The 15,286-nt window shown below is 52.2% G+C and overlaps 1 protein-coding gene across 1 annotated transcript; it reads left to right on the top strand.

The window, feature by feature from the left end:
- Positions 1-2,985: 2,985 nt before the first annotated feature.
- LOC121161320 (aflatoxin B1 aldehyde reductase member 3-like) lies at positions 2,986-9,348 on the top strand. The gene is made up of 7 exons (XM_040987622.1): positions 2,986-3,202; positions 5,134-5,321; positions 5,503-5,607; positions 7,024-7,120; positions 7,341-7,440; positions 7,898-8,027; positions 9,187-9,348. Exons 1-7 carry the CDS (start codon positions 2,986-2,988, stop codon positions 9,346-9,348), a joined length of 999 nt encoding a protein of 332 aa, XP_040843556.1.
- Positions 9,349-15,286: the final 5,938 nt, after the last annotated feature.

Below are 15,286 nucleotides of genomic sequence, written 5' to 3'. Positions count from 1 at the left end.
GCATATGTCTAGGTTATGGTAGGGGCTCTTGTCACTTGATAAAATGTGCACACACCTGAGCAATGGACTGGGCAGAGTCCATTGGGCAGAGAAAGGAATAGACCTTTCTCCAAGAAGATACACAGATGACAAAGAGTACAGGAAATCACTCCACAGCACTGTTCAGAGGGCAATGGCTAAATCACAGTGACTCAGCAGGAAAACTGCAATGAAACCACAATTCTTAGGATGAAGAGGAAACAGTGGTTGAGGATTGGAGAACTGTAACCCTTACAGTCTGCTAATTGAAAGGGAATTGGAAGAGCCATCTGGAAAACAGGCTGGCAGCCCCCCAGATCCAACACTGAGGCATGGACCCAGCCAGGCATGCATATGTGTACTACGGTCAAGAGAAATGAAGCCTGTGTCCTCATCAAAGTTTGTCCATGAATCTTCACAATAGCATCACTCATGAGAGCTAGAAGTGGGAACAGCCCCCTTATCAACCAAGTAAGTGAGCAATGGTTTAAATCATGTGGAGCACAGAGTCACACATGATGACACTAGGCAGCCACATGAGGATGGACAGGTCGTATGTCCCTGATCAGCAGGAAGTAACTGCAGAGGATGTGATGGGTCTGTGCCCTGAGGCAGCCCTCAAGATCAAGATCAAGATCAGAAATCTCTGAGGAGTGAATGCGGGGGCAGCTATGCAGCTAGCTTGGGATCACAAGCTGGGTAGCCACACCTCCCTAGTCTATGGAAATCCCACCTGCCTGTCTATCAATCAGGTGACCCCTACCCGAGGTGCACCTCCCTGACTGGGCACCTGGACTGGTATGGTGGCAAACCACTGTCCTTCTCGGGCTCCTGTGTGCTCTGGCAACCTGGTGAGGCTCTTTGTCTCTTTCTGTGGACACAGGACAGAGGGCAGTCACATTTCTTTCCCATCTTGTGCTTCCCTGCCCACTCCATCCCTGAATATGGTTCACCTAAGTGTATGGCCTCCTCATGCTTTAAAAGGCTTTGTTTTTTTAAAGAATTATTTAAAATTCAGAATTACAGCGAGAAGGAGAGATACAGAGAGAGAAGTCTTCCATCTGGTTGACTCCTCATATTTATATAATGGCTGGAGCTGAGCTGGTCCAAAGTCAGGAGCCAGGGACTTCTTCACAGTCGGCCACATGGATGAGGGCTTAAGCAGTGAGCCATCCTCTACTGCTTTCCTAGAATGTAAATGGGAAACTGGACTGGAAACAGAGCTGTGGGGACTCAAACCAGTGTCAACAATGAGTGCAAGAATGGGGGTCCAGAGAACCTGGTGGTCTTCCAAGCCATAACTCTGTCCTGAGCAGTTACATGCCAGGCAGGAAAGGGAAAGGGACTGGGAGCTCAGGAGCACTTGGCCTCATCCCACCCTGACTCAGCTCCTTTGCTGCCCTTGGTTAGATGAGGCCAGGTGCATGACTCTCAGGACCAGAGATGTCATCGGGGCCTCTGGGGAGGGAGCCAGCAGCCTGGGGAGGCCCGCCGTGCAGCAGGTGTGGAGTGGGTCAGCTGTTCAGATGTGCCCTCAACTGTCTCCACACGCATGTGACCATTGGCCACCATTCCCACCCACTCATTTACTGGAAGGAGAAACACTTGAAGGGTATCAGCCTAATGCGGAAGGCCCTGCAGGCTGCATATGTTCCAGTGCGGCCACCCTGACCTCGGCTGCTATCTGGTGAATGTACCAGCACTGCCAGCTTGAGTTGTGATATTGGAGTGGCAGACTTAGTGAGAACGTGTCCTCTCAGCAGGTCAGGGCCCCACAAGGCAGTTCTCTAAGAGGTACATATATGTGTATATATGCACACACACACATACATACACACACATATACACATGTATATAAATACAGAGTTCAGCCCAGTTCTTCTCCTCACTGCTTCCTGGGTCTCCAAGGGCACCTCAGTCTTGCAAGTGCGCCCCCACTTCACACCCTCCATGGACACAAGGGCATCAAGACTACTAAATTTGGACAACTACCTGCAAAACCATGAACAAAATGACCTTTTCCCTTGATCAGTAGCTTCCCGCTTTTGTAGATTAAGTAATCAGAGGCTGACACATTCAGCTATCAGGCTACCATGGGAAAACAAATTTTGCCAACCACATATCAGCCAAGGAGTCTATGTCTAGGATACAACAAGGGCTCTTATCACTTGATACAACATGGACACAACTGAACATGGACTGTACGTGGGCAGAAGACAGGGATAGACCTGTCTCCAAGAATATACAATTGGTAGGCTGGCATGGCGGCCTCGAGGCTAAACTGTCTTGCACATGCTGGAATCCCGTATGGATGCCGGTTCGTGTCTGGCTGTTCCACTTCCCATCAGCTGTCTGCTTGTGGTCTGGGAAAGCAGTAGAGTGTGGTCCAAAGCCTTGGGACCCTGCACCCGGGTGAGATACCAGCAAACAGAAGAATTTTCTGTATCTCCTACTCTCTGCAGATCTGCCTTTCCAATTAAAAAAAAAAAAAAAAAGACTATACCAATGGAAAAAGTGCAGGAAAAACTCCCCATTGCATTGTTGAGAGAGGAATTGCAAAATCACAGTGACTCAGCAGGAAAACTTCAATCCAGCCACACCTGCTAGAAACAGATGGGCCCTGTGGCAGGTCCAGGTGTGGGTTCTCCCCTGTTTCTGTTGCCATCACCTGAGTCTGGCCCCTCTTCTTGTATGCCTCTGCCCCCACCCTCACTGCCCCACACTCATGGCACAGCCTTACTTTCCTGTCCTGCCCCAATCTCTGTGACCTTTGGCTCATATGGTCCAGTCCCACCCAAGGCCACACCTCTGCCTTGCAACACCCCAGACTACCAGACTACCAGACCTGATTGGTTAGTCACACCGGCAAAACTCATGAAAGTGTATAAGGGCTCTCACTTTAGGTCCAGCCTGCAAAGACTCTAATCCACACACTCATTGTCTGAGTCCTCTGTTGCTTCTGCCACCATGTCCTGTCCAATGCCACAGCGCCGGGCCGTCAACACAATCCTCGGTGCCTTGGAGTTTGGGCGACGCATGGACCAAGAGGCAAGTGTCGCAACAATGCGCACCTTCCTGGATCAGGGCTACAACGAGATCGACACGGCCTTCATCTATGGCGACGGCCAGTCGGAGACCTTCTTGGGCGGCCTGGGGCTCGGGCTGGGCCGCAGCGACTGCAAAGGTATAGGAGTTCCCAGATTCCTCTTTGCGCATTTCACTGCTGACGGTGATCCGTAGCATGGGGACACAGCCCGGTAGCTGCAGCTCTAGGAACCCTGAGCCCACAGGGAAGCATCTCCCTAAATGTCAGCTTTGTGGTTTTCTTGCCTCACTTCTTCCATTTTTCTCTCCAGAAAGATTGCCCAGGATCCAAGTAGGTGGCCCGACATGTAACTTATACCTTATCCCATTCTGAATCCTGACATGCATGATTCTGTCACAGGGCTGCCCCTCCTTCAGGCTCCGCAGGCCTGCTGAACCCTGCACACCCCACTGGAGAAGGCACACCCCCCAACAGACTTGGGACATAGTACAGATCTGCTTCGTCTCTGAACCAGGGTGCCCTCCCTGCAGGACTCGACTTTGCTCCCAATGGACTGCTTAGTTAGCAGTGCCATGAGCAACCAGGTGCCATGGTGGTACCTGCTCAGCATGAATGGGTTGGAGCACTGTGTGATGCCTCTCATGCCAGCATCTGTCTGAGGCTACAGGATACAAACTCCTCCTCCAGGTCAACACTGAGCATGCCCAGCAGGAAGCCTGTAACATGGAGGCATGAGGGTGGCTGATCAGAGAGGGAGCACTGCCCTCCCAGATGTGGTGATGTGGCTGTGGCAGTGCAAGGGAAGAGTAGCTGCAGGCAGGGCTGGAATGTGCCCTAGCTTGAGACTCATGGTTGGGGGAGCTGCAGGTCATACAACAAGTACTCAGAGGGGACTGGCCCGATAGCCTAGCAGCTGAGGTCCTTGCCTTACACGCAGAGAACCCATATGGCTGCTGGTTGTAATTCCAGCAGCCATGCTTCCATTCAGCTCCCTCCTTGTGGCATTGGAAAGCAGTTCAGGATGAACCGAAGCCTTGTCACGCTGAACCCATGTGGGAAAACCAGAAGAGCACCTGGACTCCTGGCTTCACATTGGCATAGCTCCATTTGTTGCAGCAGCTTGGGAAGTGAACGATCAGATGGAAGATGTCCCTCTGTCTCTCCTGTTCACTCTATATCTGAATTTTTGATTACAAACAATCTATTAAAAAACTAAAAGGAAGGACATGGTAGGGTGGAAATGCCTTCAGGGATCATAGATGCTGGGAGTGGCTTTAGCCTGGAATGGCAGGTGCAGTGAGAACTCAGCAGTGTCAGCAACGTCAGTGTTGTGTGTTGGCACCTTAGCCTCCTTCCCTGGGGAGGCATGGCCGGGTGGAGCCTTACCCCTGATCCCACTGCTCTGAGACACATGCATCTCAGGGGACTCTCCTTCTACACATGCTGGTCCCTATTGTTGCTGCTGATTGTCCTGATTAAATTGCTGGTGTCCTGATGAAATTCTTCTGTTCCCTCCTTGAGGCTGGGTCACTGGGCCACAGTCGTCTTGGTTAGATCCAGAAAGGGTGGAAGATGATGGAGGAATGGAGATGTCCCCAGTGAGTGTCACCAAACCTCCTCTCTTCCAGGTCAGAGGTTCCCATGCCCTATGCTCCTGCCCCTGGCATCTGCCTGGCACACTGGCTTTGGAGTGAGCTTCCTCCATTTGGCAGGCAGCAGCCTCTGCCTTCCCTGTGGACTCTGGGAGTCAGACTCCAAGGTAGCACATAAGGTCCTGTGTGGCCTTGTCCCCCTGTGCCCTGGGCTCCCTTATTAACTTGTGCCCTGCCCTCCTTCCTAAGCTCTCAGCAGGAGCTCATCCCTCAGCACCTCGTGACAGGTGCAGCCTGTTCCTCAGCCATGGTAGAGTTGGAAAGACTGAGGTTCAGAGAGACCCAGGAAACTTCTCCAGAGCCCAGAGCTGTGAGGGCAGTGCTGGGAAGGGCAGTCAGCTGTGTCTCTGCACTGTTGCATGCACCCAGGACAGTGTGTGACAATTTACTCTGACCCTCATGTCTGTTGTCTCCTAGTGAAAATTGCCACCAAGGCCCTCCCATATAATGGGCAGACACTCAAGCCTGACAGTGTGCGGTATCAGCTGGAGACTTCACTGAAGCGGCTGCAGAGTCCACGGGTGGACATCTTCTACCTGCACATGCCTGATCATGACACCCCCATAGAAGAGACGCTGCGTGCCTGCAATGAGCTGCACCAGGAGGTGAGAGTTGGCCACATTGGCCCTCTCTCACCTCAGAGGTGTCCTCTGCCTTCTCTCATTCTAATACCAGCCGGGGACTGTATCATGATAGTGTGGTGCAGGCTAGGGCACACTGTACCACCTTTAGTCCCACCAGGCTTCTCTTGCTCACTGGATTGTAAACACAGCCTCTCCCCCACAGGGCAAGTTTGTGGAGCTGGGCCTTTCCAACTATGCTGCCTGGGAGGTGGCTGAGATCTGCACCCTGTGCAAGAAGAATGGCTGGATCCAGCCCACTGTATACCAGGTGAGGGCCAGTGCTCCACAGCTCTGCTTAACCTGGGGCCCTCATGCCAAACAGAGGAACCCTAGCTCTCTGAACCCTCTTAGACCCTCTGGGTGGCTACTGGGTGAGGTCTGGCAGACATCCCAGCTCCTCAGCCTGACCCAGGCAGCTCCTCCCTCTGTGCTGGCTGTGCACTGGCTCCTCCCTCCTGCCTGTCTTTGCCTGTCAGCCTGGGGCAGAGCTGAGTCCCTGGGAGAAGTGTTTAGGGCTCCCCCAGGTGGCTGTTCCCCAGGAAGCCTTTCCCTGTGGTTCCAAGGAACCCAGTGCTCAAGCTCTCCAACACCTACCTAGCTCCTATTCAGCTATTTCCCCTTGGGGTGCAGGCTTGGCATGGGCACTGGGCAGAGCTCTGGAAAACACCAATGGCCACTTCCTAATGACATGTTTAGTTTTGTTTTTAAGTTTATTTATTTTTTATATTTCAAAAAGAGACTTATAGAGAGGCGGGGATAGGAGGGGGAGGAGACTATAGGAGACTTGGAAATTTCAAGAGTGGAGCAGAGTAGAGAGGGGAGGAAATGTAATAGAAGATAGGAGAGGAGAGGGGGAGAGAAGAGAGGAGAGGTAAGGTTACTGCTTTCCCCTGTTCATTCCTCAACTGGCCACGATGCCTGGAGCTGGGCCAATCTCAAGCTGAGAACCCGGAGCTTCCTCCAGGTCTCCCACTAGTGCATTGCCCCAAGGACGTGGCCATACTCTTCCCCAAGCCAACCTGCTTTCCTCTGTCATAGGCACAGAGCCAGATGGAAGTGGACTTGTTGGGAATAGCACCAGCACCCTTATGGGATGTCAGCCCTTCAGGTGCAAAATAAGACTGCTGAGCTTCCACATTCATCCTGACCATCCTTTACTTTTCTTTCTTTTCTAAGATTTGTTATTTTATTGGAAAGTCAGGTTTAGAGACAGAAGGAGAGACAGAGAGAAAGAGCTTCCATCCACTGGTTCACTCCCTAAGTGGCCACAAGCAATGGAGCTGAGTCGATCTGAAGTCAGGAGCCAAGAGAGGCTTGTTCCTGGTCTCCCACGTGGGTGCAGGGTCCTAAGGCTTTGGGCCATTCTGTTCTGCTTTCCCAGATCATAACAGGGGCCTTGGAGGGAAATGGAGCAGCCGGAGTAGAAACTGGTGCTTATGTGGGATCCCAGTGCTTGCAAGGCAAGGACTTGAGCCACTAGGCTACCACGTTGAGATAAACTTGTCTTCTTGCACATGGCTCTAAACTCTTTGAGGAGACAGACCTTGTCCCTTAGGCTCCCAGTCCTTCTGGGGATCTCATTGTGACTCCCAGGCCAGGGATGTGTTTCTCAGTGTAACACACGAGTTTTCCTTGGACAAGCCGGCTTTACCTTCCATTTTATAGCTGGTGTCTGTCCCCATAGGGCATGTACAATGCTGTCACCCGGATGGTGGAGAAGGAGCTGTTCCCCTGTCTCAGGCACTTTGGATTGAGGTTCTATGCCTTCAACCCTTTGGCTGGTACGTGGAGGCCTGGGCACAGGTTCCCCTGGGCAGGAGGGCAGCCCTGGTGTGGTCTCTGCTTCTGCTGCCTCAGCGATGCCCAGCATCGAACTGGGAGGCTGGAGGGACTGCAAAGGGGTGGAATTCTGGTCTTGCTCCTTCCTTGGTCTCCGCGTCTCAGTGGTCTAGCATGCTTTGGTTGGAGTCAGAGTAGGGACTGCTGGTGGATTTCTTGCAGGGGGGCTGCTGACCGGCAGGTACAAGTACGAGAACAAGAATGAAAAGATGCCTGTGAGCCGTTACTTTGGGGATCAGATTTCAACAATGTACATGAATCGGTGAGCTGCGATGTCTGTGACTGGATGGTGGGGTGTGTCTATGAACCGGGGTTCCCTTCCTGCTGTTTGCACCTGCCTCTGTGGATCGCTGTAGCAACTGCAATGCCTTCAGTGGTTCCTGTGAGGAATGGGCATCCCAGGACCATGTGGCCTTCCAAGTTCTTGCTCGGTCCTGAGCAGTCAGTGCTGGGCAGGAAGAGAACTGGACTAGAGGCTCAGGAGGCCTGGGCTCTGCCCTGTCTCAGTTCCCTTAGCTGCACTCGGTCACATGAGGGCAGGTGCCTGTCTTTCAGGACCAGAGCTGTCACTGGGGTGTGTGGGGAGGGCGCCAGCAGCCTGGGGAGGCTCCTCCATGCAGCAGGTGTGGAGTGGATTGGTTGCCTGGTTGGGTCTTTGGATGCTGCTTTAAGTGTCAGCCTCATGTGTGTCTCTCTGTTCCTGTTCCTCACCCGCCCAGCTACTGGAAACAGGAATTCTTTGAAGGCATCGACCTGGTGCAGAAGGCCCTGCAGGCTGCGTATGGCTCCAACGCCCCCAGCATGACCTCAGCCACCCTGCGCTGGATGTACCACCACTCCCAACTGAAGGTAGCTCTGTTGTCCCACGTGTGCAGCTTCTGCTCTGAATTAGGGGCCAGGGTTAGTCTTCTCTTTTAATGATTATTTTGGACCCAAGTCTCATGCAGGTCTCTCATGAGGATGGCTGGGTGGCAAGTACTTGGGTGCAAGCTTACCTTGTGGGTTCCTGGGGAGGAGATGCAACGGAAAAGAAATGGCAGGGACAGTGCTCTCTTAGGAAACTGATCAAGTTTCCTTGCAATGTTCCAGTTTCTATACATTCGGTAAAGCAACGCTCAGCTCAGTTCAAACATGGGTTACAATGACCAGGTTTGATGTACACCTCGTGTCCCATGTGAGCAAGCAGGGAGTTCCAGAAGAGCTAACAAGGCACCTGGATCAAAGTGCCATTGAGGTGAGATATTGATAAGCAGCACGACTTTGATTTAGGATGATTATCTAACCAGAGCACACATGGTTGCGATATATCAGGGCAGCACACGGCACATCCAAGGACTGACTGGGGGCAAGAGTGCACTCCAGGGGAAGGACCCGCATTCCAGGAGCCGCCTCTCAGCAGAGTCCCACAGGCCTCTGCCATCCCAGCTGTATTGTTGCATTTGATTGCACACTTGGGTCATCTGCTGCTGTATTCCAGGCCATTACTGGAAAGCTGATCAGAAGAGGAGCAGCCTGGATACAAGCCAGTACTAACATGGGAGTTGGCATTGCAGGCAGTGGGTTAACTTGCTGCACCAAGAGGCTGGTCCCAGATTCAGAATCTAAGCACACTAACAAGTTTATCTTCTAATTTCATTTTTTCATGAATTCTTTGCAGCATCCTCACACATGAATGAACTCGGTAATTGCAAGCAGAGTGCTTTACATGGTTCTCTTTACTCCCTTGACCACACTGAGAGTGGAGGACACGCAGGCTCAGAGAGGGTCACCAGCTAAGCCATGTTTGCTCGGCTGCGTGGTAGGACTGAGCTCTCGATGATGGATTGTGGGGGTGAGCAGGTGGTCCTTGGGACAAGGACACAGGCAGGGAGTGACAAAGCCAGAGCTGCCCAGGCCCCTTGGGTCCTCTCTGGCCCAGGGACTCAGAGCTGCACAGGCAGCAGGGCTGGACGCTGAGTGAGACTTCAGCCCCTGTGACACATAAGCTGACATGTGCTGTTCCCTGCAGGGCACCCATAAGGACGGGGTCATCCTGGGTGCATCTAGCCTGCAGCAGCTGGAGACGAACCTGGCAGCCGTGAAGGAGGGACCCCTGAAGTCAGAAGTCGTGGAGGCCTTTGACCAAGCCTGGAACCTGGTTGCCCATGAATGTCCCAACTACTTCCACTAGGTTCTGTGTGGTACATGTGTGCCACGCTGTGCTTCACCCCATGACCCACTTCTCCCTCTGCTATGCACCGGGTAACACAAGTGCCCTGGCCTATGTTTCACCCGCTTTGTTCTGTTCTCTGGCCTCCTCTGCTTGTGCTGGCCGGACATGGTCTCTACTGACTGTCTGGTCCCTGCTTGCTCCTCCAGACTCCTGTCTAATGCCTTCGAAGTGTGGAATGTTGAGGCTCATCCCGACACCAGCTGGTCTTGTGGAATAAAGCTGCCCTGCCCTGGCTGAAGCTAGGCTTGTCTGAACCTGCCAATGTGTCTGCTATGTTACTGGGCTGCTGGGAGTGGGGCTGAGCTGAGTGCTGGCTTTTCAGGGGTACATACAGGGGCAGTGTCACCTGGGTCAGGGAGGGTGTCACCGGGGACTTCTAAGTCCTGGTCCCAGATCTTTCCTGTACTTCCTGGTTGCCAAGAGGCTCTCAGTCTCCCTCAGAGTGAGGACGGAGCTGCCTGCCTGCTGTAGGGTGGCTCTCACCAGGGCTTTGCAATGGGACATGGGGGCAGGTCCTGTCGTGAGCATCACCAGCCACAACAAGGTGAGGCACCTAGGAGGGCTGTGGACTTTATGACTGTCCCCATCTCAGTGGTAGTGTCATCTCATCCTAGCTGAAGATTCTGTCCCACCTGAAGACTCCACCTTGGCCCCAGCTTCCTGCTCTTGGGGGTGCAGCACAGGCAGCCAGGCTTCTGCTGCCTTGCACCAGTCGCATGACGCTGCAGAGCAGAGTCCTGGGCCTGGGATTGCTGTTGACCCATCTCCTGTGCAGCCAGTCTCTGCAGGCCTGCTGGGGCTGGGACTTCACAGGCAGGTGGAGTGCAGGCAGTGGGCTCTGCTTGCACTTGGCGCCATCTTTGATTTATTTATTTTATTTCTTACATTGCTTATCTAGTTGAAAGGGATGCACATCCCTGTGGACCTTCAATTTGTGTGGAGGAGAGTGGAGATATGGAGGAAGGTGAGTGGGACAGATGTTTCAATTCTTTTTTTTTTTTTTTTCCTCATCTGTTTGCAAGGGTGAAAGGGGCGATGGCCACTCTGCTGTCAAATTACATCAGCACCCAGGGATGAGGAAAAGGTCATTTGATGACACGTTAGAGATTGTCATGTAAGCAAGAATGTTCTGCTGGTGCTACCTGGGTGGCTTTGATATCATCAATTTCATTGCACCAGGGTTAGGAACATCTTTCCAAGGTCTATTGGCCAACCAAGTCCACTTTAGTGCATCCTCTGATGCAGACACTTGCTGTAAAGCTTGGCCAGGAGAGTTGTCCATCCTTTTTCTGTTCATCCTCTGATGAGGCACTCAACATCCTTTGCTGGCTACATGAGCTGGCTGTCATGTCCCCCGTGTGCATCTGGGCGTGCTGTCCACTGCCCAGTCCTACTGTGTGAACTCTAAGGTTGGATGACATGCATTTTGATTTTCCCTGTGACCAGGGTTTCAATTCAACAAGCTAGCTGGGGAGTCCCCCAAGAAATCTTGCCTGGAGTGATGCCAGTCCTGACTTTTACATGTGATAGCCACTGCAGGGTCAGCTTCTGTCCATCACCTATACCAGCCAATGCACATACCTGGTCAGTTCTGTCTCGGCCAGTATCTAACACAAACCAAAAGGTACTGCAACCCAGCCCAGCCCCAGCCAGCACCAGGCCTGGTTCTTACATGTTCCAGTGGGTGTTGTAACATTTCAGGGTAGTCAGGGTGATCCTCATTAAACGCCACCAGGCCCACATTAGCCCCAGGAGTGGAACAGCTAGAACATGAACTAGCACACATTTGGGATGCCAGCGCATGCAAGGCAAGGATTTAGCCACTGAGCCATCGCTCCAGAGCCCCCCAGGTTTTGCAAGTTTTGGAATGTGTTGCTATTGCATCTGGCTCCCGTGGATACCAATGAGTGCTGCGGCTTAATTCAGCCTGACCTGCCCCGAGACCTGGCCCACGCATGTTCCAATTGGTGCTGCCTTGTCCAGCCATGTCCGGCCATGCCCACTCCCAGCCCTGGCTCTCATGCTCAACCTAGCAAGGTTTAGTTCACAGTTCCTCCACAAGGCCAACCCCCAGTGCTAGATCTTGTGCTTTCCAGGAGATTCTACAGTCCAGCCTGACATGCCTCACATCCAGTCCCAATACTTGCCTTTAGGTGCTGCAGCCTAGTTCAGCTGACCTGCCCTCAGTGCCAACTCTCCTGCTTAACAGTGGAAGCAACAGCCTAGCAGAGGAGTCCCTAAAGCTCCCGACCAGACCCACTCTCAGCTCAGGTACTGTGAGCTGGTCTCACATGGCCTATAGTAGGCATTTACTGGCAGATGTAACAACCTAGCCCAGGTTGGGCAACCCCTAGCCTTGACACTCATGTGAACTGGAAGGTGTTGAGGCGCAACCTGCCCTGGCCAGCACCCCATTCTGGCTCTCACTCATGCCAATATTGCTGTGTACTGGCCCAGCCCAGTCTGCCCTCAGTCCTGACCCTATGTATGCTGATGGGTTCTGCAACCCAGCCTGGCCTGGGCTGTTCTCAGCTTTGGCTCTTATGCTCACCAGTGGGAGCTGTGGCCTATCAGGGGTGTTCTCCAAGTTTCTCTACTATGTTCACTTCCAGCCCCAGATTTCATGTGTGCTGGTGTGTGCTGGTCGGTGCTGTGGCCCAGCCTAACATGGCCTGAGTCCAGTCCTGGCATTCACCACTGGGTGTTATGGACTAGCCTAGCCCAGCCCAGCCTTGCCTTGCCCAACCCCAGACCTGGCTCTCATGTGATATGTTCCATGCTGCAGCCTAGTCTGCCGATCCAACACAAATTCTAGCTCTCATGGGCACAAGCAGGCACTGGGGCCTACTCCAGCCTACCTGTCCCTAATCCAGCCTAGGGGATGCAGCAGCCTAGCCCAGCCTGGCCCACCTCCAGTCCTCATGTGAAGTGGCACATATTGCAGTCAGTCCCATATGGCATGGTCTTCACCCTCTCATGGCTCTTGCTTGTGTCAGTGTGTGCTGTGAACTGGCACAGCCCAGACTACCCCCAGACCTGGCCCACACATAATATTCTGATGGGTGTTACAACACACCCTGACCTGGCCTGCCCCCAGCTTTGGCTCTCCCCACTCAGCAGTGGGACTGCAGCATAGCATGGGTGTTTCCCAAAGTTCCCACACTAGGTCTACTCCCAGCCCCGGATCTTGTACATGCCATTTGGTGCCCAAGGCTTATGTGTATGTGTGTGAGTGTGTGTGTGTGTGTGAGGCTATACTACCCACATGTGCAGGTGCCTTGGCCTGACACAGGCATGCATTCTGGTTTCCCTCTTCTACATTACTCTTAGATCCCTTGCACACCTGTGAGTGCAGTGGCCTGTTGCGGTGGAACCCCAACAGTCACTCCTTCCCTGTCAGTTCTCAGTGGTCCCCACTCCAGCACATCCCCAGAACGCCTTCCCTAGGGAATCTGCAGTCTCCATGCCTAGGGATAGCATTAGCTTCTCCAGCCTGGCATCCACCACTTTTCCTGCATATTTTTAGAAAGATAGAATAGGCAATTATACTGGCACACAGAGGAAACACATCTAGAGTGTCTGTCAGCTATTGAATGTTTTTCTCCCAGGAGTGTAACTCTTGCTTAGTACAAGGCAACCTTGGCAGTAGCTTAGAGCTGAGGGAGCCATCTCTCGAAATGATGGTGCAGGGCCTCACTTGGGAATCCAGCTCCAACCAGGAATTGAAGTCTGTCTGAGCTCAAAGGACTACCATGGGGTTGGTCGAGGGAAACATGCTACAGGCTAAATGTCTCGCTTATTCGGGCTGCTTTTGGCATAGCAGATGAAGCTGCTGCCTGTGTCCCCAGCATTCCGTATGGGCTCCAGTGCAAGCCCTGGCTGCTCCACTTCTGATTCAGTTCCCTGCTAATGTGCCTGGGAAAGAAGCAGAAGACAGCTCAAGTGTTTGAGCCCTTTCACATTTGCATGAGACCCAGAAGAAGCTTCAGACTCCTTGCTGTGGACTGACTTACTTCCAGCCATTTGGGGGTTGATCCAGCAGGACGAAAGACCTGTCTCTCTCTCTTTAACTCTGCCTTTTAAATAAGTAAACAAATCTTTTTTTCAATTTTTCCTCTTTATGGAAATATGTTGCTCTGGTCTGTCTGTAACAGACAGAGGTGTCCCGAGGGCAGTGGTGTACCACAGCTGCTGGCCAGCAAGGCTCCACGGTTGAGTGGCTGAACATGATGAAGTTGCCCCTAAATCTGAAGTTAACAGTTAATGATTGGGGCTGGTTCAAGGCAGAGCAGGTTGTCACCACCTTTAAACTCAGCATCCACCCTTGAAGACGGGATGTGTTCTACCTCTGATTCTAGTCCAACTCTCTGCTAATACGCCGGGAAACCAGCACAAGATGGCTTAGGTTGGTGGGTCCCTGGAACCCACATGGGAGACCCAGATGGATTTTGCCTCCTTGCCTCGACCTGGCCCATGGTTGACCACTGTAGTCATTGTAGCAAGGAAGCAGCCCAGAACTATTCTCTCTGTGTCACTACCTCTTAACGTAACTCTGCCTTTCAAGTGAACAAAATACACACTAAAAAACTAAAAGCAGCTAATGGATTGAAGCAAATGGATGCTGGGTTAATGATGGAGGGTTGACTCAGTTGTGACACTGGGGAAGCGGGTCTTGTCTCACACTGAGGTGTGTCATTGTGTTCCTTGAAAGGGTTGATGACATATGTAGAGTTCAGCCCAGCTCCTCTCACTCCATTAACTGCTAATGACAGACTATGCAGCTGAAACATCTGCTTAGGGTCCCATTGATCTAATTTTATTGCTTACTTGGGCTTCTGCTGTGTTATCTAAGAAACCACCATCCAGGGCCCAGAGTGGTAGCCTAGTACTAGTCCTAGTCCTCACCTTGCACTCACCAGGATCCCATATGGGCACCTGTTTGTATCCCAGCTGCTCCACTTCCCATCCAGCTCTCTGCTTGTGACCTGGGAAAGCAGAACAGGATGACCCAAAGCCTTGGGATCTTGCACTTGTTTGGGAGACCCTCAAGATGCTCCTGGCTTCAGATTGGCTCAGCTCTGACATTGCAGCCACTTGGGGAATGAACCAGAAAATGGAAGATTTCTCTCTGTGTCTTTCCTTCTCTCTGTACTGTCTTTCCAACAAAAATAAAATCTTTTAAAAAGGAAATAACTACCTAGCCCAAGGTCATGAAGATTTATTCCTGTTTTCTGCTAATGGTTTTTAGCCTTTACACTTGGGTTTAATTCACCTGTACTTAACCTGGGAGAATGGTGTGAGCAACAGATCCAACCTCGGACATTAGCCTGAGGACATCTGGTCATCCCAGGAGCCGTTGATGAGAAGGATTCTTTCCCCTCCCTGTATGGACTTGACACGTCCCCAAAACCCACTTGCAGTACATGGGCACGGGCACTTCAGAACTCACAGCTCTAGTTCTCTGACTCGTGTCGATCCTCAGGCATTCCATACTGTCTCTACTGCTGTAGTTTACTAGTAAGTCTCAAAATAGGAAAAATGAGTGTAGTCTTCCCAGTTGGTTTATTCAGTATCATTTTGGCTATTCCAAAATGTCTCTGCAGTTTCTGAGTGAGTTTTAGGACCAGCCAGTTGCGTAATTTTTGTGACAGAAAAGTAGGTCTGGATTTGGGTAAGGGTTACATTGATCTGTGAATGAAGCTAGGAGACTTCATCCTATGCAGCCACTCAACTGTGGAGCGATCACTGGGCAGCAGCCGTGGTACCCCTTGCAGCATGGCCCAAGGCATGGACCCTGGACTGACATTGGGTGACCGTTCCTCATCCCTGGAGATGAGGCGGTTGGGAAGCTGGGTTCAGCTTCTCCCTTTCTTGAACCTTTCTCCCAGATACTGGA

The sequence above is a fragment of the Ochotona curzoniae genome, unplaced genomic scaffold (assembly GCF_017591425.1).
Source record: "Ochotona curzoniae isolate NIBS_2020 unplaced genomic scaffold, NIBS_Ocur_1.0 contig_4792, whole genome shotgun sequence".
Classification (NCBI taxonomy): Eukaryota; Metazoa; Chordata; class Mammalia; order Lagomorpha; family Ochotonidae; genus Ochotona; species Ochotona curzoniae.
Note: the sequence above shows the minus strand (reverse complement) of the source record. Positions and strands in the feature narration are given on the sequence as shown.